Source organism: Equus przewalskii, chromosome 2, assembly GCF_037783145.1.
Source record: "Equus przewalskii isolate Varuska chromosome 2, EquPr2, whole genome shotgun sequence".
Classification (NCBI taxonomy): domain Eukaryota; kingdom Metazoa; phylum Chordata; class Mammalia; order Perissodactyla; family Equidae; genus Equus; species Equus przewalskii.
Window position 1 is genome coordinate 87,022,766 of NC_091832.1, and position 26,472 is coordinate 87,049,237.

The window sequence follows — 26,472 nt, forward strand, 5'->3', positions numbered from 1 at the left end:
TATCTTTGAGAATTCAGAGACATGTCAGTCAGTCACTAGAATAAGTTACTGACTCATGAAATCTAATCAGATGTTTAAATTTTTTTTTTTATTTTTTTTATTGAGTTATTGATAGGTTACAATCTTGTGAAATTTCAATTGTACATTAATGTTTGTCAGTCATGTCGTAGGTGCACCACTTCACCCTTTGTGCCCACCCCCCACCCCACCTTTCCCCTGGTATCCACTAAACTGTTCTTGGTCCATAGTTTTAAATTCCTCATATGAGTGGAGTCATACACAGATTATCCTTCTCTCGCTGGCTTATTTCACTTAACATAATTCCCTCAAGGTCCATCCATGTTATTGCAAATGCAATGATTTTGTTCTGTTTTGCAGCTGAGTAGTATTCCATTGTATATATGTACCACATCAGATGTTTAAATTTTTTTTTTATATTTCAAGGGCATCTTTAAAATTTTAATTTCTCTGAGGCAGAAAAGGAGGCAGCAAAGAGAGTGATTGTTGTTAGCAATGACCTTAACCTTCTCCCTCCTCAAACCTTGCCATACAATCTGAGAGCTAAGGCACCCATTTATCTTTGGGCAAGGGCTTATTAAGTTGTGAATTACAAGAAAATCACGAGGTTTACTGGAACCACCAAAAAAACTGACCAATCAAAAATAAATCCCAATATGATGAACTTTTACTTTTACAAAAAGATGACTTACTTATTGTTGAAACAAAGGCAATAAGTGTTACGATCATAAAAGTACTAAAAACATAGAATGAAAAGAAAAGGGAGGAGGGTGTGTTTATTGATCTGATAAGACAAGCATGTATTTAAATTATATAACAATATATTCTAATGGTATTACCATAGCTAAAATAGTGCTATTTAAGTAAGGAAAAGTTATTAAGACCTGCTACTACTGACATTTAACACAAAACACTCCTATATTCCAATGACATTCTCCTAATTACTGATGTCCTTGTTAAAGTTTAAAAATACCTAGATGAGTAAGTTGGCTTCCGTGGACACATATCAAGAGGATACAGATTTAAATACTGGGAGAAAGCACAGCAAAACTGTTAAACCTTGACCAGAGGTGTCACAGCTGACTTACCTTCACGAAGCTCATGCGTATAGTACACATTTTTGTGAGCTCATAAACTGTCTCGAAGCCATGGTTCACAGATTGTGCCAATAACTGAGCAAATTCTTGGTTATTAAAAATTTTCAAACTACACCCACTAGGGATCTTGCAGACAGTAGTGGGATGAAATCCGTGATGGTAGTTGCAGTTCCGACTTTGCACAAAGATGCTGCTGTCGCTCAGGCATTCGGCATATACCTCCCCTCCAACGTAATAAAGATGAACACCTACAGGAAGACAAAGCACAGAACTCAGTCATGGTTGTTTTTTATAGCTGAACAGCATCTGTGTAGCTTCAGTATATAAATTTACATGGATTTAAACTTTGGCTAAGTAGCTAAATAGATATTTTCCAAGTCTTGCACAACTGATAAAATCTTGGTTAACAGTATTAGTTAATACAACGTCTGTATGTCAACCTGCACGTCTAGGAGGTTTCTAAGAAATAATATAACATAGCCTTTAAAAACTCAGTAATAAAGTGCAGCATTTTCATTTTGAGACATGTTTAAAGCCAATTTGGCCACAGATTGAAAGCATATTCTCACTTTCACTGTCTAGCACAATAAAGCTGAACTTTATTGTTATGGGATCCTAGATATACTCACCACACAAGCTCTCTTGCATTTATTTTGCAGCTAAGCTGTTTGAAAAATTTTAGGGCAGGAGAACAGAGGAGTGAGAGAAACAAACAAAAAACCTAGAAATCCACAGGTGGAGGAAGTATTGCCGAGAGCTGCTGTAAGATGTAAGTTGCAGACTAAAAAACACTAGAAAAATAATTCATACTGCATGGAATCTGATGTCAGTGAACTACCATCTGCTCCAAACTTCTTCCTGTGAGATCTACGGAGGCCGCAGTGTAGGAAATTGATCTTACTCAGCCTTTTACAAAAAGGAAAGGGTGAAAAAACCATTCTGACAGAGCCCCAGACCATTAAGGGAGATCACTTTATTACAGGTGATCCAGCAAACAGTCACATCCCAAGTGGCTTTAAACTGTCTACTTTGCAGGTAACTCTGGCATGTAAGCTTAGTCAATGCTTGAACTATTGTCTCAAACAAAACATTAGGTGTTGCGTTCACGTGTACATACAATGGCTAAGACTTCTGTACCACGTAAACAGCTGCTGGAGCAGAAGCCCATTTTCCTGTCTGATGTAGAGAAAACAATTTAAGAGTGTATATGTGCGTTTTTATTTTTTCCCTGATTATAAAAATGAGAAATTTTCGTTTTAGAAAATTTAGAAAGTAAAACACAATATAAAGAAGCAGAAAATATTATCACTCCTTTAGTGACCTAGAGGCAGGCAGTAACTGTTAATAGTTTGACACACGGTATTCAGTTTTGAGTATCACTAAACTTTCTCTGCACACATTTATATTTATCTACATGATTGTATGGATACAACAATTTATTTAACAATTCTCCCATTACTGGACCATCATGTTGATACAAATTGTCTGCTATTGTAACAATGCATTATAAATGTCTCTGGACCACCTTTTGACAACATAGTCAGGAGAGATTCCTGGAAGTTAAATCACTGGATTGAAGGCTCTTGATTCACTTTGCCAAACGACTTTCCAGAACGCTTGCATCAATTTACACCCCACCAGCGTGTACTGAGTCTTCTCATTTCACCTGTGCCAGTACTGAGACCAGGTTTAAAACAGAACCAAAATTCCCCTAATTTACAGCTGAAAAACAATATTGTTTTAATTTGCACATGAGGCTGGATACACTCTCATGTTTATTAGCCACCTGTGTTTCTCTTATGAATTTACTGTTCATATTTCTTAGCTATTTACCCCACTGGGATTCTAGTATTTTTATTATTTATGAGCTGTGCATATAGGAAAGGTATAAATAATTTATTTCCTATTTGTTTCCCTGTTACTCCTTTGTCTTTTAATTGTGTTCATGGTATTTGTTTTTTTAACCTACGGAAGTCTGAAGTCTTTAAGTAGTCAAATCTCTTGTGATCTTTGCCGTTGCTTTGTATGCTTAGAAAATTTCTACCTCTCTGATCAAATATATTCTCTTCTAGCTCTTTAACAGCTTGCCTTTTAAAAAAAATTCAACTCACTAATCTATTAGCATCTATGGCATGAGGTCAGGGTCCCCCCAGCCTTATCCAAAGCTAACTTTGGTACTGCAGGAACATTAAAACACTCTACTGATTTGTTACGCTTCACTTAACACACAGTACATTTTTAAATACAGTATAGTCTGAGTTTAATTTATTCTACTGTTTTGTCTACACACTTACTTAATTGTAGTTTCATAATGTTTCATTAACCCCTAACATCAAGAATTTTTTGGGGGCCGCCCCGTGGCCAAGTGTTTAAGTTCACACTCTGCTTCAGCGGCCCAGGGTTTCACCAGTTCGAATCCTGGGCGCGGACATGGCACCTCTTATCAAGTCACGCTGAGACGGCATCCCACATGCCACAACTAGAAGGACCCACAGCTAAAAGTACGCAACTGTGTACTGGGGGGATTTGGGAAGAAAAAGCAGAAAAAAAATTTTTTTTCTCTACTCTCCCATTAAAAAAATTTACCTATTTTCACTTATTTATCCTTCCAGGTAATATTCAGAATACACTTCCCAACTTTCAAAAAAATATCACATTGTGACTCTGACATAGATTGTTTTAAACTATAAATTAAGTTAGAAGAACATCCTTAAAACGTTCTCACAATATTAAGCCTTCTCTTCAGGGAATGCAGACTACCTATTTATTTATTTCAATTTTCTTTCTCTCTCAGTAAAATCTGCTTTTCTTTATATAATTCTCATACAGTGTAGGTTCAGATTATTTCTAAGAAGTTTATGTTTTCTGTTGCTATTGGGAATGTGATTTTCCCCTCCATTATATTTTCTAACTGGCTATTGCCAGATTAAAAAAAAAACACCTGAAATATAGTTTCTAAAAGTGGATTCTTCAGAGGTTTCTAGATAAGACATCTCTTCATTTGAATAGACGCAATGACCATGAGTAATGCCCCCTGGGCAAGGGAGGAAAGGCAATCAGACTTCTGGTACGAGGGGAAATGAATAAAAGCTTTCTGGAAATAAATTTGGAAAAATGTATCAGTGATTCTGACCTACTGATCTCACTTCAAGAACACATTCCCAAAGTATTATCAATTAGTTAACCATATCATCTGCAAATAATGACAACTTTGGCTTATTTCCATTATCTATAATTCTACATTTCAGTACTCCAGTCGAGGCATCTGGAAGAATTTTAAATAACAGCATTCCCAGAATTCTTATTTTCTTCCTAATTTTTAATAGGAACGTTCCAGAGTATAATGGCTTTTTACCACTTTGGAGTAATGGTCAACTTCAGAACTTAATGAAAAATATGTCCCTTCATCCCAAATGTAAGCAAAATTTGTTTATGTCCAATTTCAGGGGTTTACAGACGACAGAAAGATGTCTGCATGTTATAAACCTGAGTTCTAGCATTTCATCATTAAATCTGTAGTTTTCTTTTTCCATTATTGTATTAAGGAACTATGAATTCCTGTCTTAATTAAGAGGTTTTTTTTTTAGGATTAAATGTTAAACTTTATTTCAAATATTCTTTAAGCATCTATTAAATAACCTTTTAATATGGTCCACTGTTCTAAATTTCATAGTAGGTCATTTTTTAAAACTTTTCCTCTAGAATAATTTCAAACTTATAGAAACAGAACAAACAACAAAGAGAAACAGAACAAAGAACATCCATATAACTCTTATCCAGATTCATCTACTGTGACAATTTACTCCATATGCTTTATAATTTGCATCTCCCATCCCTCTATTCTTCCACTCACACTCTTATATACATATGCATACACAGATACATACACATACATACATATATACACACATAGATACACACACACATATATATAAGCATATGCATGTGTGTGTGTGTGTGTGTACATACATACATATATATATATATATATACACACACACAGTGACAGGATTGTTTTAGGTGGATAGATATCTTTATTTATATATATAATTCATTTCTTCCTGAATTATTTCACCATGGCCCTTTAGCCCTAAATACTTAAGTATGTATTTCCTAAGAATAGGGATATTCTCTTAAGCAGCCACAGTACAGTTAGCAATGCCAGTATATTTAACATTGATATAATACTTTGATCTAATCTACCATTCAGATTTTAATTTTGCCTGCTGGCTTCAATAACATCCCTCATGATATTTTCCCCTGTCTGGTACAGAAGCATGTCCAGGGTCAGGTTATTACATAGAGGTGTCATATCTCTTTAACTGCTTTTAATTTGGAACACTCTCACACCTTTGTCTTTTGACATGATATTTTGGAAGAATACAGTCCCTCCTCACTCTTTTAATAGAATGTTCCTCATTTTGGGTTTGTCTGAAATTTCCTCATGATTAGGTTCAGATTTGCATTCTCAACGGGCATTCTGCATAGGTGATGCTATTTCCTTCTCTGGGTATCACATCTGGAGGTATGGTTTCCATCTGTCTCTCTGTGGTGATGATAATTTTGATCCCCCAGTCAAGATGTTGTCCAACTTCCCCACTGTATAATTACTGATTTTTATTCTCCCTTGTAACTAATAGGCAGTCTGTGAGGAGACACTTTAAGACCATACAAATATCCTGATTCTCATTAAAAATTCTCTCTACATTTAGCATCCATAGATGATGATTCTTGCCTGATGGCTACAAGATGATGACTTTCCAACTCTAACACTCACTCTACATTTACCAATCAGCCTTGTTCATTCATTTATTTATCTATTATTGGCATGGATTTAAGAACGATGACTGTTTTTCAGTAGCTTAAAATTTATTACTGTACTTAATTATTTCGGTGCTCAAATTGTCCCAGAGTTGGCCAGTGGAAGCCCCTCCGAGTTGGCTCCTGTGACATGCCCCCATCATTTTCATAAGTATTTCTTTACTTTCTGATATAACAAAACGTTCCAGGCTCATCTCGTGCCTACCTGTCCCAGCCTTGGAGTCAGCCCTTTCTCCAAGGAGCACTGGTTCCTTTCAGTGGGAAATGGTGTAGAGATGATCATGTGAGCACTAGAACTGGGTTATCTTTGCCTCTTGGCTCCTTCAGCAGACAGATCAGAAACTACAGGCATGTACAGACACACGCATACATACACATGTACACACATACATATACATGAGAACACAAACATGCATATACACACACATAGATGTATTAATAAAATCATGATTTCATACTGATACCTCTAGAGGTTTTACTTTTTGCCCTCCTCCACACTTGTATGTCTCTCATTGCACACTGTAGACTCAGTGAAATCCCAACAACATCCACACATTCAGTCATTTGCTTAATCTAATAGTTTATCTAAAAGTTTCATAACTGTTTCACTCCTACTGCTACTAAATAATCAAGTCTACAAAAAAGACTTCAGCATTTGCTTGCAATCACTCTTCCCTACCTGGCCCAGCCTGAGGCTACATGGCCAAATACTATATTCATAAGTTATTTTGGATTAGTTCTTTTTTTTTTTTGCCAGTGAATTATGGTATTCATTTGAAATACATTAGGTTTACTTGTTTTAATTTACTTTTAGTTTTAGGCTGTAAGTAATTATTTGGGGGCACCTGAGCTAACATCTGTTGCCAATCTTTTTTCTTCTTCTCTCCTCCCCAAAGGCCCCAAGTACATAGTTGTATATGCTAGTTCTAAGTCGTTCTGGTTGTGATATGTGAGACACTGCCTCAGCATGGCCTGACGAGCAGTGCCATGTCTGCATCCAGGATCCGAACCAGCGAGACCTGGGCCATGGAAGTGGAGCACACAAACTTAACCACTCGGCCACGGGGCTGGCCCCCATAAGTAATTTTTTAATAGCTATTTTATGCTGCAGCAAAACAGAGGATAGAATAGTCTCCCCAAATAGCAAATCACTTTTTCAGCTAATTAATATCAATTAGTATGAGTTGGTAGGCCACAAAAATTGCTGATTGGAAAGTGAAGAACTTCCTGATAATGCAAACTAGAAAAATATATACAAACTGTAACAAGCGTATATTACCTGGTGTTTGCCACACTAGTTTGTGGCAGGAACGACTAAGGCAGTTCTGGGGGAACAGGGACACACAGAAAAACTAGATTCCAAAGAGGTTAACGTGAAAACTCACCTTTCCCGATATGCCGCCTCGTGTTTTCAATAGTGGAATTCCGGTTAACGTTGGATAGCAGTCCAAGGCAGAAACGGTTCTTATTGTTGGAAGGATCAGTGAAACCATCCACCAACACACTTGTGGAGGAGGCATGGAACGCTTCACCCACACGGTTATTGAGCTCATAGTAGACAATAGAGCACCAGTGTTTTGGTTCCTCGTAAGCAACCGCCTGAACGTCTGTAAGAGAGAAAAGCTTACAGTCAACCACGGTTAGTGCCTCGGGCTCTCAAAAACTGAAACTGCGTGGTCAAAGTGCCTCAGGATCATGGAGGAAGATATGGAAAAGCACTTGCTATTATAATGTACCAGTTTATCTGTGATATCTAAAGCAGGGACTCCTTACTAAGTGTGTCATTCTCCTTTAATTGGAAAATAATTTTCTCCAATTACTATCAGATAAGCCAAACGCCAGCTACGCAAGCATACCAGCAGCATTTGCTGAACATTCACAATATGCTACTTGCTCCGTAATATGCCAAAATGGAAATTACCCCACCACAGTCCCTGGCTCACCATCTAAAGAAATGCACCAAGTGGCAAGTGAAAAAACAAGTGGGAAGAGAACAATAGGGGATGGGAAATATGCCAAAGGTGCTGGCACAAACAGGAATTACTTTCAACAGAGGCTTAGTGTGCCTGCGCTTTTTCAAAGCAGTGAAAATCAGTTTCTAATTATTGATAAGGAGTTCCTTCACTTCACATTAAGTTGCCAATAACGATCACAGCTACAGCTCTGCTCCAGTCCTCAAACTCAGGAAGCAATCTTGCCAGCTGGCCATTCTTACAGAGTGAATCGTATCTCTCGCCTCCAGACTGCACGCTGACTTCCTTATATTTGATTTAAGTCATGCAGAGCAGGTGTGTTTGGTCTCTCCATTCCCAGAATGGGCCAACAATGGAAATTACCCAACTTCACTGACAGGATGCAGCTTGTTAAGTCAAATCTCTTAAGACTAACAAATCTCCAAACAGAACATGCTTCTAACATTTGCAACTAAAAGGTTCTAAAGATAAGTTCCTTCTGTAGTAAAACTTCTTATACCGCTGCGTTGGAGATTCCAAGAACACAAACCACACATATCCAGCATGCCAATATGGAATCATCTGAGGTTTATGAAATCTTGAGCATATGATCATAAAAAAAAAAGAAAGAAAATCCACATTGGAAGCATGAACTGTAACTCTTAAGGGAAAAGTACTTCTGTGTTCTTAACGTCGACCTCCGCAAATATTAGAAGGCATTTACTGTAGAATTTGGTAAAGAAAACAAGAAAAATGAACATTAAAAAAAATCTACACATACATTAGCTGCTTTATATACTTAAGCAGAGGAGCTGAAAACATACACTTCTTCCCTGTTTGCTAAGCAACTATTTCAAAGAGCAAAATGTAGGCGATTTACAAGTGCCAAATCTTAAAGAAGCCCACAAAATCATTAATAGAAGGCTTTTATCAGCTATCAGGATTGTTGAAAATATTATCCATCTAGGTCAGAGATTGACAAATTTTTCCTGTAAAAGGCCAGGAAGGTTTCGTGGACCATATGGTCTCCATTGCAACTATTCAACTGTGCCCTAGTAATGCAAAAGCAGCCATAGATAACATGTAATGAATGAACATAGCTGTGTTCCAATAAAGCTTTATTTACAAAGACAGGAAGCAGGCTGAATTGGCCTGTGGGTTGTAATCTACTGACCCTTGCTCTAGGAAACCCCCAAAGGTAAAACAACAACAAAAGGCCAACATTCCTTCCTCATGAAAACATTAACTGTAAACTTTTTCTGATAGGGAAACATTTTAAAGCTATTTAAAGGAAAAATTTGAAAGCATTTTAAAGGTCTATTTTCTGAAATCAGACATTTCAGGTTTAACAACAACAGCTACAGGGTCCACCTGCTCCTGTGTAACAGTGCTCTCCCATTCTCTCTTGCTGTCCTGCTCTCTGAACACAAATGCCGAAAACGTGCAAGAGAAGAGTTACTTTCTCTAACCAGGATCTTTATTTGTTGGCTCATAATTACATGTTTGAGAGGACGTTCTAGAGATTATCAGGAACCATAAAATACAGAGCCAAATAAAAAAGATATAAAAAAATTTTTACAGATTAAAAAGGTATACATTCCTATTTATTCACTGCACATCTAAGCAAACTTCTTTGAGTTCATCATCAAATTTTAAGAACTTGAAAAATGTAAGCAACTCTGACAAAGTCTGTATCTCCAATTTTAATAAAAAAGTGAGACGAATGAAATAAGACATAGCTAGTAATGGAATTGCATTTGAACTTCCATTTACATGAACTGAATGATGCATGTCACGTGTAGAGTGCACCAGTGAGGCACCTCCCTAAGGAGAGGGTATCAGGGACCAGTTTTATTCAACAGTGTGGTCAGGACTTCTTACAGGTGCTCAGGGATTCTCCCAACACTTATCTACCTGAGCTCTCGGCTCGCTTAAGCCTCCTCAACCTGCCACTGCAGACCTGGAAGAGCGATCCTCCCCCTCAGTGACCAACGGGGAAAACAGAACTGGAAAGAGACCCAGCCTCTAGTGGGGAGGGAAAGAAATGTTCGGTTCTGCTTCTAAGTTCTTCCCACCAAGAACAGGTAAAATGTGCCTCAATTCCTTTGTAACAAGGTTAGAAACAAATAAACACAGCAAGAAAAACCCAAACACTATTAGTTTGTTCCAGTTGCAGCTGTATGTAGATGAGGGCCATAAAATGGATGGGGTTTATGAATATTGATCCTAACTACAAAAGAACCTTTGGAAAGCCGTGATCTATGAGCTTCTAATTTTAGAAATCACCCGTGAAGCTCTACTTCAGTATTGTTATGCTGTTTCTCAATACCCCTTATCCTTCACTTAAAAATACTCTTTAGTAAAGAGATGATTGCACAATTATACTTAGGCCTTCATTAGTTAATCAGTGTGTTTGTTCTCCATATAGAAGACTTATTCGTAATCCAAAGAATTCTATCCAGCTTCTCTTACTGTGCGCTCCTCTTTCTCCAGTAGCTGTTTTTTCAAAAGATGAATATAAATTTGTGATAGAAAGTAACATGTGGACAAATTAACTTTAGACTCTAAAAAGGGAATAAGTGGCAATTCATTTTACCTCCTCTGTTGATTTCTGAGGGCAGCGAAGGCGCCATCATATTTGTGTCCATTGGCTGTGAGCCATCCTGGGTCATGGGGTCTTCAGGAGGCAGGTAAGCAGGTGGGGGTGTGTCGGCTACAAAGTTTTAAAAAAATAAGTTCTTTATCTTTGATAAATGCTCACACTTAAAACATATATTCTCTTCTATGCTGCGATTCTTAAGAGATTAAGTTGCCTTTTCAACCTCTCATCAGAACATTGGATGCTAGAGACACTGGACTTGACGTACACTTTCTGAAAATGACTACCATCTCACCATCTTACACAATTTTAGTGAACATTCAGTGGGAGTTTTATGCCAGTTCCAGAAGCTGTCTGCCTATCCAGGATCATGACATTTTAAAACATCCAAAAGAGCATTTAAACATGCTTTCATATAATTCACTTTGAGAGGGCCTGTGTATTTCGTAGTCTCACTGATGGATGGAAAACCTATGAAGGCTACACAGGACTCCTGAAGAAAAGGAGCTTTAGGGTCTCTTGCATTAAACCTACGGGCTCTTAGAAATTTGCCAACTGAGTTTCATTACAGTCAACTTACTGACTGACACTGTTCATTTCCCATGACTGGCCACTTCTCCCTACCCACTTAAATAATGACTAGTTTTAAAATCCCTAGTAGCAGAATAACAGGAAATACATCAGTTTATCACAGCTCTCGTCTGTTTCAGAATTTACATATGTTTCTTCTGGAAAGCTCATAGCTAGTGGGCAAATAAGAGGCCAATAACATGATTTTTGAAACAAAGAACACTAAGTCTTGTGTTTTCTTAAATAAAATAAAGGGTTTTTTCCCGCGAACAATCCTTTGTGACAGAAAAACAAGATCCTTACTGGCTATCACTGGTTATCGTGAGCCCATCTAGCACATACGACAGAGCAGGGAACACAGTTTTACCTTAGGGAACCATGAACAACTTGGGTAAGTACTCTAGACCACCCAGGGCAGCTGTCGAATACAGACAGCGAATACTGCTCCTTTAGAGTTTCTCAGTGACTTCCAAGACTCACTCTCCAGCTGGATCACAACCTGCTAACTTCCACCATCCAGCTGCTAACAAGCAAGGACTCAGAGCACAAAGACAGGACTATGGGGACCTTATCTGGATGCCTTTTTCACCCTTTCTCCAGCTTCTTTTAATTTAGCTTCTTCCCTGCAGCTGTAACGCTGACTCTGCTTTATTTCCAGCCAGGAACGAAGGCAAAGAGCCTCCTCTGAGGGAAAATCCAATAAATTTCTGTAAACAAGCTGGTGACAATTTCATTGGCGACCTATGGCATTGCACCACTGACAGGGACCAGATAACTACTGGTGGTACTCTACTCTTCCCACACGGACCTCCTCCACCCCTTGCAACTTTCTCTTGCCCGTATTTCCTCTCCTTGGCCTCTACCTTGATCTCTAACAGCCGGGGACAAAGAGTAAATACAAGAATAAGCTTCAATTTCTTCACCCTTGGGCCCAGCTTGGGTTTGCCAACTGCTCAAAAGCCTTCTGAAACCATCTCCTCACCACTACCCTGTTCATCAAACCCAACGGGTCTGGCAGGGAGTGGGGTGGACAGAAAACCACCAGATAATATTAGTTTGATTTTTAAACTAATTTATCTCCCACCTTCATCCTAAACAGTTTTGGACTGAAAAACAAACAAAACACTGCAAAATAAACAGGCTTAAAATAAAAGGAAGCAATAAATATATAAATAAAAGAAAGCACTACCAAGTGTGGACCACTTTTCAATTTTGGGGGACACATCAGCACTGTTGTCAAATTCAGATTTACTTGAAAACATTTCAAGTGGCCCAATAAACATGCTGGCCGGTTCATTTTCCCTTCTTGAAATGTTAATAGATGTCAAGCATATCTTTGTTTAGAAATTTGGAACTACTCATTTTTTTTTCTGAGATGCATGCTTATTAACCTATAATTTGAAAAATATATGTCTTAATCATCTATTTTGATAAACATTATACCATCATTTAAGTCTAAAAAAGGAGGAGAATTGTTTTTTGTCTTTGCCCGATGGTTTCCAGGACTTCTGTTGCAATATCTTTGTTGCTAACGTGTATGTTTCTTGGCATTACATCACCACTGAAATGAATTTAATTAAGTAGAGGGGAGTGATCCCTCAGGAAATATCTCTTCTGAGGTTACACTCATAACAGGCTTTTTCTATGGAAATGATGTTGATTGAGGCTGTGTTTCTCCTAACAGCAAATGTGTGCAACACATTATTTTTCTCTTTCTCTCTTTTATCAAGAGCAAAGACTCTAACAATTATGCCACTCCCAGAAGGATGCAGCTGTTTCAAAACCTTTCAAAATCAGAAATAAAACATATTCAAGCATCTGTGCCTGACAAATAAAACCAGACATTTGCTAACTTGGCTGCAAGGTCTCCCTTTCCCCCGAAATCGTGTCCTGAGTTCCAGAGCAGAGTGCCGGATTCTAGAGCTGAAAAGCTCTGTCCACTCCAGGCACACGCAGCTTCTCCTTGACACTCTGGTAACACCTGATCTGACCACAGAACACCTCTGAACATTCCGACCTACCTGGCATCTGAAAAGGGCTTCCCGGGTCTGAGCTGGTGGGTGAGTGAGGGTAGGTGCCACTGCTGCTTCCAGGAGAGTTAGGGTAACTGCTGTTGGGGGAGTGAGGAAACGGATGACTGTTGGGTTGCTGGAAAGAATCCGGAAAAGTGGCATTGAGTGGCATGTGAGGCTCATTTTGTCCTAAGTTACGGAACTGAGCTAAGAGGCTGTGCTGAGGATTATATTCACTGTGTCTTGGAACCAGCACTGGAGGGAGGACTGGAAAAAGGGAAAGAAAAAAAAAAAAGAGACAAAAAATGATGAAAATCTATAATAACATCACAATAAAGCTGAAATATAATCTGTTAAGTAACAACAAATTATCCGAGGTCTGCTCTGCTGCCAATTCAAAAGCACGATTCAAATGAAAAGCCGTTTTTCACTCAGGAACAAATGCAGTAAGAAATACAGTCTCTTTAGAATCACTGAAGACTGAGGCCCGAGACCTGCAGCATTGACACACTGCCCAAGGAAAGTCTGCGAAATACGTTCTTTTAGGTTAAATATGTTAAGGTTCCCTCGTTCTTAATTTTTTCACTCACTAAAAACCAAAGCACAATTAAGAACATACATCACCGTTGACAACTACACTTTACAGCCCTTGGCTGATAAGATTTTGCATTTAAGAGTTAATATTTATTGAATGAGATAAATTATTCACCACAAATGTTTCAAATTGACACATTAACTCACTTTAAAACAAAAAGAAGCACAGTGAAGTCGAGAGGGTAAATACAGTGAGCTGTATGATACCCAGATGCCAATGAAGACAGACAAAATATGATGTTTTATGTTGTGTCCTAGCAGTCAAATTTTATGACTGGCTTTTCTCTAAGGATCCTAAGATGTGTACCCACTTCCCAGTAATCCTTATCACTACCTGAAGGGCAGAGAAAGAAAGAGGTTGTCTGATCCACCTTTTGCTAATTGAATACTCAAGGTATAAAGGCCAAAAACGTAGGTACCAGTAGAGAAGGAAAGAAAGCAACTCAAGTCATTCCTAAAAGCTCCGTATGTTAGGAACCTAAGGAGTTAATAATTAGCATGGTCATGAACCTCCAGAGGTAAGCCACTATAAATACAATGCTAATCACCGGGAAGAGCTGGCTAACAGAGCCCTAACCCGGGTAGATTCTACGCTTCCCAACAGGGTCACCAGATGGCTCCTCCCCAATAACAAGGGCCCTTGGAATCCCCACCACTATGGTGGCGTTGGCTAGAAAGAGGAAAACGACCCATGTGGTAAAATGCACAGTGGGAGAGAGGAGGAGATTTAAAATCTGTTATTGCCGTCGGGAGTTAGAACTCAGAATCTATTTTCCCAAAGAAACAATATTCAGTGGCATTAGGAATTAAGTAGATTTTTGAGGGTTTTCCAGGGAATCTATCCATAACTTGTATCATTTCTACAGAAAAAAGTGCTCTTAACATTTGGATTATCACTGATTCCTGAGCTGAAAATTGTTTTTAAGTAAAAATAGGTTTTGAAGGTATTAAAATTTCTCATACGCTATCTTAAATTGCTACATAATCTTGCAGGAATAACATTTGCTGATTTTCCTGTTTGATCCCTTAGAAACAAATCTTTTTAGTATAATAAATGCATGTTTTTTTAGCACAGTGATGGAATCTGCCCAAAACAAGTCATCAAAAGCATAATTCCTCCTTCTACCTTTCAACCGTCATCGGAAACGTAAACTACTTTATTCTGTTGAAGAAAAAATTCCCCATAGTCACAAAGGATACCCTAACCCCAATCGAAATCTATATTCCAAAATAAACACATCTACAAAATAGTCCAATACCTTAAAATTACCTAAGCAATCAAATATTCTCTTTTTCTTTTAGCTTCTGCAGCTTGAGTTACCATTTCCCAACCTGCCTTCTATGGTCATCTAGCCACAGCCTCCATTCTGATTCGCACCTTTAAAATAAAGGGGGCAAATAAATACTGGCCTCTAAACCTCTTCCCCCAAATGCAGCACCAGACAGCAACATGAATCAGTCCTCCATCTCAACCCTTCAGAGGATATCCCCTGAACACACACACACACACACTCTATTTACTGGAGCCCCTGTTTTGGAGTCTCCAGTGCCTAACAGTTTTAGAACTGGGCATGTACTTCTCATTGCCTGCAGATGACAGTGGCAGCGGAAGCAATGTATTTCTGTACCCCGAGGTGATAGTCTGCATACGTGTCTGCAGTCACTCTTGCGCAGCATAATGGCCTGGCTCGAAAGCAAGGTGCTGGCCTTAGCGCACATCACAGGTGAGACCAATCAGCTTTTGTAGATGACCTGGGAAGGGAGCCACCAACAAAGCACACCCTACAGATGAACTTGACAGGAAACAGGGCTTTTTTCCCTCACTTACAATTATTAAGATGATTTTTCTACTGCTGATATAGGTAAAGGCATCTTTTAATAAACTTAAAAAATGTACTGAGGTATTGCATCTATAGTAAAAGGCACATATCTTCATATAAATGGGATCGTGTATACTCTTGTGTCTGGCTTCTTTGGTTCAACAGTATGTCTGTAAGACTCATCCAATGTTGTGTGCAGCATCTTATTATACGTATATATTACAATTTATTTCCTCAGTCCCCTCATCTAACCTCCTCAGAGAATAGACAATTTCATTTTTTTCTGGTTTATCCTTCCTGTGTTTCTTCTTGGAAAAATAAGCAGATAAATGTATGCTTTCTTATTTCATCTTTATTACTAAAAAGAAAGGCAGCCTACTATATATCCTCTTTTGCACTTGGGTTTTTTCCCCTATATCCTAGAATTAACTTCATATTGGTTTATAGCCATCTTCCTCATTTATTTTTACAGCTAATAGCACCGGAGTTTATTTACCCAATCTCCCATGTCTGGGCATTTAGGCAGTTTACAATATTTTGCCATTATATATGACATCCCAATGAATAACCATGTGTGTAAACATTGTGGTATCGTTAACGGGATATCTTCAGGGTAAATTCCTAGAAGTGGAAATACTGGATGAAAGGGGAGATGCAGATAGAACTTTGTTATTGTCAAGCACCCCTTCATAGGGGATGTGCGATTTTGCATTGCCACCAGCAACACACGAGAGTGACTTTTCCCCCACAGCCTCTAGAACAGACTATTTTGTTAAGTTTCTAATTTTTGTGATAATCTGAGGGGTAAGAAGTGGTATTCCGGTGCAATTTTAATTTAAATTTCTCTTATTATGGTGAAAGTCAACCATCTTTTCATGTGTTTCAGAGGACATTTTTATATCTTTTTTTGTGAACTGTCTGCTGTGCTTTTTTGCCCACTTTTGATCTTTTCATTTTTCATTAAAATATATATACATATATTACAGATATTCACTCATGATATATATTACAAATATTGTATCACAATCTGTCATTTGTCTTTTGACTTTGCTTATGTGCAAAGGTTTATTTTTTTGTAGTCAAATTTATCAATCTTTCCTCTTATTGCATACGGATTTTGAGTCACAGAAAGCCTTCTCCTACACCCAAACTGTACGGAGGAATTCATCCATGCGTTCCTGTAGTGCACATAAAGTTTCATATTTGAATTAGATCTCTGATCCATTTGTAGTTGTTTTATTTATAGTATGAGGAAGAGATCTAATTTTATCTTTTTCCAAATGGTTAGCCAGTTGCCCAACACCATTTATTAAGAAGCCCATCTTTGTCCCAGTGATCAGAGATACCACCTTTCCCATCAAGTTCCATATGTGTTAGGGTCTATGTTTAGACATGCCATTCCATTCTATTCTAGTCTGTGCCCAGCCCAGCACCACTCTGTTTAATTATAGAGGTTTTATAGTATGTTTTAATATCTGACAGGGCTGGTCCCCTCTCACAGTTCTTTTCAGTGTTTTGCTTGCATGCTTACTTTTCCACATGAACTTTAGTTACCACTTTGTCAACCTCCAGAAAAAAATATTGGTACTTTTATTGGGATTACATTATATTAATAAGTGAACTTAGGAAGAATTAGTATCTGGATAATGTTGAAATGACCTATTCAAGAACCAGGAGAGTATGTTCAAGTCGACTTCTGTGTCTTCCAGGAGTGCTGTAGAGGTACTGTGTTACTCTGCTAGGGCAGCCATAAAATGCCACAGTCTGGGTGGCTTGAACCACAGAAATCTATTCACTCAAAGTTCTGGGGGCTGGAAGTCTGAGAGCAAGGGGTTGCCAGGCTGGTTCCTCCCTAGGCCTCTCTTCTCGGCTTGCAGACGGCCGCTTTCTTACCGCGTCCTCACACGGCTCATCCTTCTCGAGTCTATGTCCTAATCTCCTCTTCTTCAAGATACCAGGCAGAGCGGATCAGCGCTACCCAAAAGGCCTCATCTTAACTTTTGAAAGGTCCTATCTCCAAATACAGTCACATTCTGAGGTGCTTATGATTAGGGCTTCAACACAGGAATTTTAGGAGGGACACAATTCAATCTGTGACACTGAATTAGGTTTTATATAATTCTTATTAAATTTATTCTTAAGTATTTTACCTTTTGTTGCTATTTTAAATGGAGTTTTCTCTTCCATTATGTCTTCCAACTGGCAATTATTTATATATATATAAAGGTTATTGATATTTCCATGTTACTTTTACATGTTATTTTTTTACTATTATCTGGCTGAATTCTTTTGTTGTCTGAGTTAGTTTTACCACTGATTCTCTACAGAGTTCTCCAGGCAAATGATCAAGTCCTCAATAAACAGATACAAGTTTTACTTTATCCTTTCCAATTATTTTCTCTTGTCTAATTGCATTGGCTAACAGTGCCAATACATGTTAAAAAGCGGTGGAGAGGGGCCAGCCCCAGGGGTGAGTGGTTAAGTTCACGTGCTCTGCTTCGGTGGCCCAGGGTTTTGCTGGTTCAGATCCTGGGCGCAGACACAGCACTGCTCATCAGGCCATGATGAGGTGGCAGCCCACATGCCACAACTGGAAGGACCTACAACTAAAATATACAACTATGTACCAGGGGGCTTTGGGAAGAAAAAGGAAAAATAAAATCTTTAAAAAAAAAAAAAGTGGTGGAGATAGTGAACTTCCTTGATTTATTCTTGACCTTGGTGGGAATGCCTCTAGTGTTTCCCCATTAAGTAAGATGCTGACTTTAGGGCTGAGGCATACATATCACGATGGAAGTATCCATCCATTCCTATAATTGAGTGTTTTTATTAAGAATAAGTGTTGAATTTTTGTCATAGGAATTTTTGGCATTTCTGAAGATACTATTATGATTTGTCTTCTTAGACATATTAATATGGCGAGTTATCCTTGCATTCCTGTCATAAAACCTGCTTGGTCATGACGTATTATTTTCCTAATGCGGGGTGTTAAGTCTAATAACTGATATTGTATTTAGGATTTTTATATCAATATTCATAAGTGATACTGGTCTGTAAGTTTATTTGTGTGTGTGTGTGTGCTGTCTTTACCAGGTTTTGGTGTCAATGTTATACTTGCTTCATAAATGTGTGTGTGCTCAGGAACAGTTGATGTCTCTAAACAGTCTCTAAATGTTTGGTAGATTCTTCCTGTTAAACCGTCTAGGCTCAGTGCTTTCCTGTGGAGGAGTTCCTTGACAACTTTCTCTATTTGTTCTATGGAAATAAATTTAAGCTTTCTACATCTACTAAGGCTAATTTTGGTAAATTAAATTATATTTTTTCTAGAAAATTATCCATTTCATCTAGGTTTTCAAATTTACTTGCATACAGGTATGCAAAGTAATCTTATAATTAAATTTCGTATCTCTGTATCAATTGCTGTTTCTAATTTTTTCTACTTGTGCTTTCTCTCCAACCCATCTTTCCTCCTAGATTTTATCCTATCCTTAGTCTATTTTTTTTTTCCAAGCCAGGATTTGGGATTTGATCTGTTTTTTCACTAGCTACTTCATTCTTGCTTTTTTGGTGAGGAAGATTGGCCGCAAGCTAACATCTGCTGCCAATTCTCCCTTTCTTGCTTGAGGAAGACTGTCGCTGAGCTAACACCTGTGCCAATCTTACTCTATTTTGTATGTAGGACGCCTCCACAGCATGGCTTGATGACTGGTGTGGAGGTCTGCACCTGGGATCTGAACCAGCGAACCCTGGGCCACCAAAGTGGAGCATACGAACCGAACCACTACACCACCAGACCACCAGGCCAGCCCTTCTACTTCAGCCTTTTTTGCTTTTACCTTTATTATCTCTTTCCTCGTACTTTCTTTGGTTTACTTTGCTGTTCTTTTCCTAGCTTTCTGAGTGGGAATTTAACATTTATTTTTATTCTTTTATTTTTATTGATAGAGGTGTTCAAGGCTATACATTTTTCTCTGATGACTGGTTTAAATGTATCCCATAGATTCTTATATGTAGGTGTTTTTGTGAACATTATTTTCCAGAAATTATGTAACTGTCACTTATATTTCCCCATTCACCTACAGGTTATTTAACAGACTAGTTTTAAAATTCCCAGGTGGAAGAACATACTCAGCCATAAAAAAAAAAAAAATCATCCCTTTCGCAACCACATGGATGGACCTTGAGGGCATTATGTTAAGCTAAACAAGCCAGACAGAGATAGACAAACACTGTGCGATTTCACTCATACGTGGAACATAAACAAACTTACAGACAAAGAGAACAAATTAGTGGTTACTGAGGGAAGGGAGGTGGAGGGTGGGCACAAGGGGTGAAGGGGCACACTTATATGGTGTATGACAAACAATAATGTACAACTGAAATTTCACAACGTTATAAGCTATTATGACCACAATAAAAAAAAATTTCCCAGGTGGAAGAGTTTATTTGCTTTAAATTTCTAGGTTTATGGCATTGTGATAAGAATGGTGACTGTAGTATTTCTGGCTTACAGAACTTTATTATTTTCTTTGTGACCTACAATATGTTACAAATGGATGTGGCTGTGTTAAAAAGCTTTATTTACAAAAACCAGCATCAGACTGGATATGGTCTGTGGGCACAGTTTGCCAACCTCTGTCTGATATCATTACTTATGTTTTTTCTCCATGACTGGTCTTTATTTAGATGGATGTGTCAAAGCTCCTATTACTGTGTTTCCATTTGTTCTTCCTGCCCTATCCCGTAGTTTCTGCTTTATACAGCAGGTTGCTGTGGTATCTGGTACATACAAGTTCATGATAAAGTGTCCTTTGTGTCAATGCTTTTTGGTCTAAATTCTCTTTTGTCTGTTATCAGAATCAGAACCCTTGTTGTACTGCTTGTCGTTTCCATTTGCCTCATATACCTCTGCCAATTCCTTTATTTGTAGCCTTTTTAATCACTTTCCTTTTTGGAGGGATGGGTCTCTTGAATACAGCATGGAGTTGAGTTTTACTTTACGAACCAATTTAAAAATCTTTTTATTTTAATAGGTGAGTTAAGTGTATTTACATTTATTGATACGACAATATGTTTGGTCTTAACTCTGTCATCTTATATTACTGTTGTTATATTTACCGTATTTCTCTATGTGATATAATTCTCTGTCTTCTATATTTTTTTAAAAGAAGCTCTAAAGCTGTCTTAGAGCTTCTGTTGTATGTTTGGTTTTGGTTTTGCATCTTTTAGTGTGTCTTCAATCTTCATTTGTTCCTTACTTCACCCTACACTGTCTAGTTGGTCAGTTTTAAATGTTGGCTTTTGACTCTCATTGATTATCTATAAACAATAAATGATCTTATTCTTCTTTCTCTATTCTTCTATTCCATTTTTAAAGTTGTACTCTTTCTATTTTGTCAGAACATCTAAGGTTTATATGCTATTTTTTCACCCATATCACCCTCTTATTTTAGTCTTATCTCTACAATTAAATATATTAAATGCTCCCCACCAGTCCTTTTGCCAAATTTCCCCCAATCGTCTCTTAGTTGAATAAAGTTGCCCTGGCAGATTCCTCAAGGAACAGCTCACTGTAACAGTACTCCATGAGTTCTTGTGCATTTAAAACTTTTTCTACAGCCTTGATACTTGAAGGAGAGCTTGGCTTGCCCTTGATTTCCTTAAGCTTCTTAAAATGTTTTTCACTGTTGCTCACTCCATACAAAGCTTTCAAGAGGTCTGACCTCAGCCTTACTTTCTTGCCTTTATAAGCAATGTACTTTTTTGTGTGGAGGCCCTGAGGACTTTTCTTTGTCTTTAAAGTTCTAAGTTTTACTAGGATATATGTCAAAGTTAATCATTCTAGGTGAATTTTCCCAAGTACATGGTGAGTCCTTTCACTACGTAGATTTAGGTTTTCTCTAATTTCTGCAAAGTTTTCTTGAATTATAGTTTTAAATATTAGTCCTGTTCTACCGTCTCTGGGAACTTGGGAGCTCCAATTATACATATACTGGATCTTCTTTGTTGCCCACTCCAATTGCTTTCTCTCAGACCCTTTTTACATCTTTGTAAAACTCCTATTCAGGGGCCAGCCCCGTGGCCGAGTGGTTAAGTTCGTGCGCTCTGCTTCAGTGGTCCAGGGTTTCGCTGGTTCGGATTCTGGGCATGGACATGGCACTGCTCAGCCCATGCTGAGGTGGCATCCCACATGCCACAACTAGAAGGACCCACAACTAAAATATACACAACTATGTACTGGGGGGCTTCGGGGATAAAAAGGAAAAATAAAATCTTTAAAAATTAATTAATTAATTAAAAAAAAAGAAAAGAAATCTCGTATTCATTCTTTTAGCTGTTTTCCTGCCTTTCTTCAATGAACCTTATCACATTTTAATACGAATCTATTATCCCTTTGGTACATTGTAATTTATTCTTTATTTATGAAATGTTTTCCTCTCTTAAATTTATTTTCTGAGCTCCATCAACTCTCATTGACGTTCTTCCAAATTTTGTCCATTTCTGTACTTAGTTTCCGAAATTTCTGATTTTCCCCCCAAATGCCTATCTGAGGATATTTGATTTATTTTGAAGTGCTGTCTTACACTTAACACATTGCCGACTCAAAGGAAACAGCTGCAAATCACAGATCTGATAAAGGACTTGTGTCCTGAATATATAAAGAACTTCAAAACTCATTAATAAAAAATCAAACAATCCAATTAAAAATTAAGCAAAAGATCTGAACAGACTCTTCACCAAAGAAGATGAACCTTAAAAACATTATGCTTAAGGAAATAAGGCAGACAGAGAAGGACAAATATTTTATGATTCTACTTACATGAAGGACTTAGAATAGGCAAACTCATAGACACGAAAAGCAGAATAGTGGTTACTAGGAGCTGGGGGAAGGGAAAAGGAGGGGTTATTGTTTAATGGGTACAGTTTTTGTTGGGTATGAGGAGAAAGTGTTGGGTATGGATGGTGGTAATGGTTATACAACACTGTGAATGTATTTAATGCCGTGGAACTGAACACTTACAAATGCTTACAACGATAAGCATTACGTATATTTTCCACAATAATAATTTTTAATTGAAAGGATTGGCCACACCAAGTGTTGGCAACAGGGATTCTCATACATTGCTGGCTGGAATGTAAAATAGTACAACACTTTGGAGAACGTTTCGGCAGGTTCTTATAAAGCTAAACATGCACCTACCACACGACCTAATCATTCTACTTCTAGGTATTTACCTAAGCAAAATGAAAACATACACACAGATGTGTATATTTTACTTGTGATAGCCAAAAATTGGAAAAAAAACAAATGTCCACAGGAAATGAAAGAACAAATTATGGTACATCCATACAATGGAATACTGCTCAACAAAAAGGAACGAAATGTTGATTCACACAACAGGGATGAATCTCAAAATAATATGCAAAGAGAAGGCAGACAAGAAAAGATTGTATTCTGTAGAATTCCATGCATATACAATCTAGAATATGCAAACGAGTGTATGGTGGCAGAAAGCAGATCAGAAGCTGCCTGGGGATGAGGAGAGGGAGAGACCGCAAACATGCAGGAGCAAACTTTTGGGGGTGATGAGTCTGTTCATCATCCTGATTGTGGTGATGTTTTTACAGGTATATGCCAAAACTAATCACATTGTACCTTTTAAACACGTGCAGTTTACTCCATGACAATTATTCCTCAATGAAGTCATTCAAAACATCAATGTGAAGAGGCAACTTAAAATTGTCTTCCACTACTCTTAAAAACTGGCTAAAATTTTCTATTATCTATTCCTTTTCCAAACCCATCTTCAAGGTTTGACAAGCGTTACTCTGAACTCTCAATAGTGCTACAGTCCCAATTAAAACAGTTTTATCCTACCATCTCAACTTCTGGGGCTATAAAATGTACATGTCCCAATTCAGAATCCCCATCGAGGACAGGAATTCCGCTTTGCTATGCCAGACATACCAACTCTTAACAGTGAAAACCAACTGAAGATACCAAAAGTAAAGAGCTGCAAGGAAGTCTCATGCTAAAATTGGTGACAACATTTAAAACATCCAATGTCTTGTGTGGGCTCTTAAAAGTTAACAAGCGGAACTGCAAGGTGAAAAATAAATCGATATCCTACACACTCTTGGAAGAGAACTTTTCTGTCAAATTTACCTAATGTTCAATTTCACCCCCTAACAAACAGCTGCACCCAATACTTCAAAACCCCTAAAATTACCCTCAGAATCTTTCTGAGAAACATTTTCCCAGTATTTCTCAACCTTTTCCACCAAAGTAAACGTCAGTGACAGAGGAGAGTGAACTAATCTGGGGTCCCAGCACCTCCACTGGAACTGTGAAATTACACTGAAATTTTGCTTTATCTTACCAAATTAATAAGATGCATTTTTACTTATCAAATGTAGAAACGGTATTTTTTAATAACTTACAATCAAGTAAAATTGATACTCCAGAAAGACGTGCCATGTTGTCTATGGCTTTGAGTCTCCAGTATGGCATGCTGTGCTGGGGTGGGTGGTAGTACCCTAGTTTGAATGTGTAGATTTCCAAATTGCTCAGTTTCACAATTCTAACAAGTTATTAATTTCTCAGAAAATTAGAGTAAAAAGTGACTGGTGACAGCAAGGAAGCAGACAGGTAAGATATAAAACTAGACTCTAGAACTAAGAACATTTCTGTAGAAGAAGACGCTCATCAAATCGAGTTTTAGGTGATCATCACATTCCACAAATTCACGTAACACCACTACCACCACAAATATTTGCCGTAAGCCTGGAACCATGCTGAGCACATTATAACATTTTCCAAGTAAGAGTGCTTTGAGGGGTAACTGACCTAAGGTCACTTAGAAAGTGTCGAGACGTAGGCCATGAGCACTCTCAACCACGATGTCCTACTGCCTCAATGACTCCAAGTCTCCAAGAATATGAAATGAGGTTCTATAGAGTTTGTTTAAGAGATGGATGAGTAGAATCAATTCCGGAAGTGTTTCTGGACAAATTAAAGTTCAGGTCACTCAATTTAAAGGAGAAAACTCCAGTCTAATTTAATTAAGCTCAGTTATGAGAAGTACAGAACTCCCTAACGATGCATAATAGATAAATCATCGTCAAATCTGATTTGTGCCGTCTGAAGCCTTCTAAGAAGGACATCTATATGTTTTGGCTTCCCTGGGACACTCTCAATTTGTACTTGTTTTCTGAAAGAATTATTAATGGTGACCCCTGTCATTCTCAAAAGTGTCCTGGCCTGGACAATAAATTATATGGTCATTCAAACTATAAACAATAACTAATTAAATTCAGGCGAGGAAAGATCAGTCTGAGGTCTGGAACAGCTGTAGCCCTAGAGAGTAGGATTGATGTGGAAGAGAAGCGACATGGGGAAGCTAGTTAGGCAGGGTCAAGCCCACACATACAAGCTGCTCTAAACTAAAGAGGCCTGGGCACCTCTCGCCCGTGCAGACTCTGACGGGACAATGCTGCTCTCTCCCCAGCACGCACACTGCAGGCACATGCCCCCATTCTTATTCCTTTCATTTCAGCAATATTTCAGGTAAGGAATAATTAAGATACTTGTTTTCTATTGGGGGAAAAGGAAAGAATCAACAGACCAATTATCCATGTTTAAACATACCCTCTATGTGCAACTCTCATTTCTTGGGTGAGAGGTTTATAATACAGCTGAAAGAAACAGGATTTGCAAACTCTGGGCCTGACTCGGGTCAGAAATAGGAAGGGAGAGAGAGTGCGGAATGCCTTCCTCTTGAGATGTCTTTCCATGTTTCAGGCTACTTCTACTTTATGGCAAACAGAAATGTGGGAGCAACGACTCCTCTGGGGAACCCTCTTCCTCAGCACACTGATAAGCTTACTCCTACTTGGCAACTTCAAACAATGACTAAAGTTTGCGGCTTCCCTTTAAAGGTTGCTCCTACTGGGTAATTTGAATTACAAGAATCTGGTTTGAAAGAGGAGCCCAATGTTAAAACACCTTTCTTTACACACATGAATTTCTTTTTGATTTGAACCATATAAAAATCAGACTGTGGTGTGTCATTTCTATATTCTAGGAGGTCGAACCCCGAGCTGGTCTCGTACCACCTCCTCAAGTGTATTCTGGGGGGAAAAGGATCCTAGACGATTTTACCACCCCTCCCTCCACCCACTCGAAAATCTCTAATTACTGCGTCTCTATAGGAGGAAGTTATCTTCCCTTCTTATCCTGACCTCTCAGAAAGAAAAAAAGTCAGATTTCCACCTTTTCTCAGTGACGTACCTCTGCTTTTCAAAGTATTTACGCATCTCTTTCAGTTAAAAAAATAAAATCCCCTTTCCAGTCAACAGGGTAACAAACCAAGCTAAGAAAGTCTCAGGAAGCGAGTTTCAGGAGACATTTGTGATTCTGCTACTGGACTCAGCTTTTCTGCGTTGCCAGGGCACAAGGAAAAGGTATGAAAAAGCTAAAACTGGAAAGAGGGGCTGAGCTCTGGAAAGCGTTCCTGTACAGCCTCTAGATTCGTGAGCTGTTCCAGGATTTTGAAGCACTTTGACATTCTCTCACCAAGTCGTCAGTGGAATCAGAGTCCAGTCACGAGATGAAGGCTGACAAATCCCCCCTGGCCTGTGATCTGGCAAAGGACTGTGGACAAGCTTTTTCTTTTTGGTGAGGAAGACAGGCCCTCAGCTAACATCTGTGCTAATCTTCCTCTATTTTGCATGTGGGATGCTGTCACAGCATGGCTTGATGAGCAGTGTGTAGGTCTGTACCCAGGATCCAAACCTGCAAACCCCAGGCCGCCAAAGCAGAGTGTGCAGAACTTAACCACCATGCCACGAGGCCCCAACAAGCTATTTTTTTAAACACCCAAGAGCGTTCTGATAACAAAGTTGCTGGGGCCCTGCCTATATCCACACAGACATGATGGCAAATATAGCTGCTACCCAGTACCACAGATAATGCTGTTTAGTTCCCAA

General features: G+C 38.4%; 1 protein-coding gene across 16 annotated transcripts in view; it reads right to left on the reverse strand.

Annotated features, from left to right (window-relative positions):
* The window catches only part of SMAD1 (SMAD family member 1), a 79,907-nt gene that overhangs the window by 3,786 nt on the left and 49,649 nt on the right, over window positions 1-26,472 (reverse strand). For 11 of the 16 annotated variants that reach the window (XM_070608894.1, XM_008515369.2, XM_008515373.2 and 8 more), the window contains 4 exons: window positions 13,079-13,336; window positions 10,485-10,601; window positions 7,322-7,543; window positions 1,107-1,363 (listed from right to left, as the gene is read on the reverse strand). In XM_070608894.1, coding sequence (XP_070464995.1) covers window positions 1,107-1,363; window positions 7,322-7,543; window positions 10,485-10,601; window positions 13,079-13,336 — 854 coding nt within the window. The remainder of the gene's footprint in view (window positions 1-1,106; window positions 1,364-7,321; window positions 7,544-10,484; window positions 10,602-13,078; window positions 13,337-26,472) is intronic. The other 5 variants (XM_070608900.1, XM_070608905.1, XM_070608901.1 and 2 more) reach the window with 1 other exon arrangement.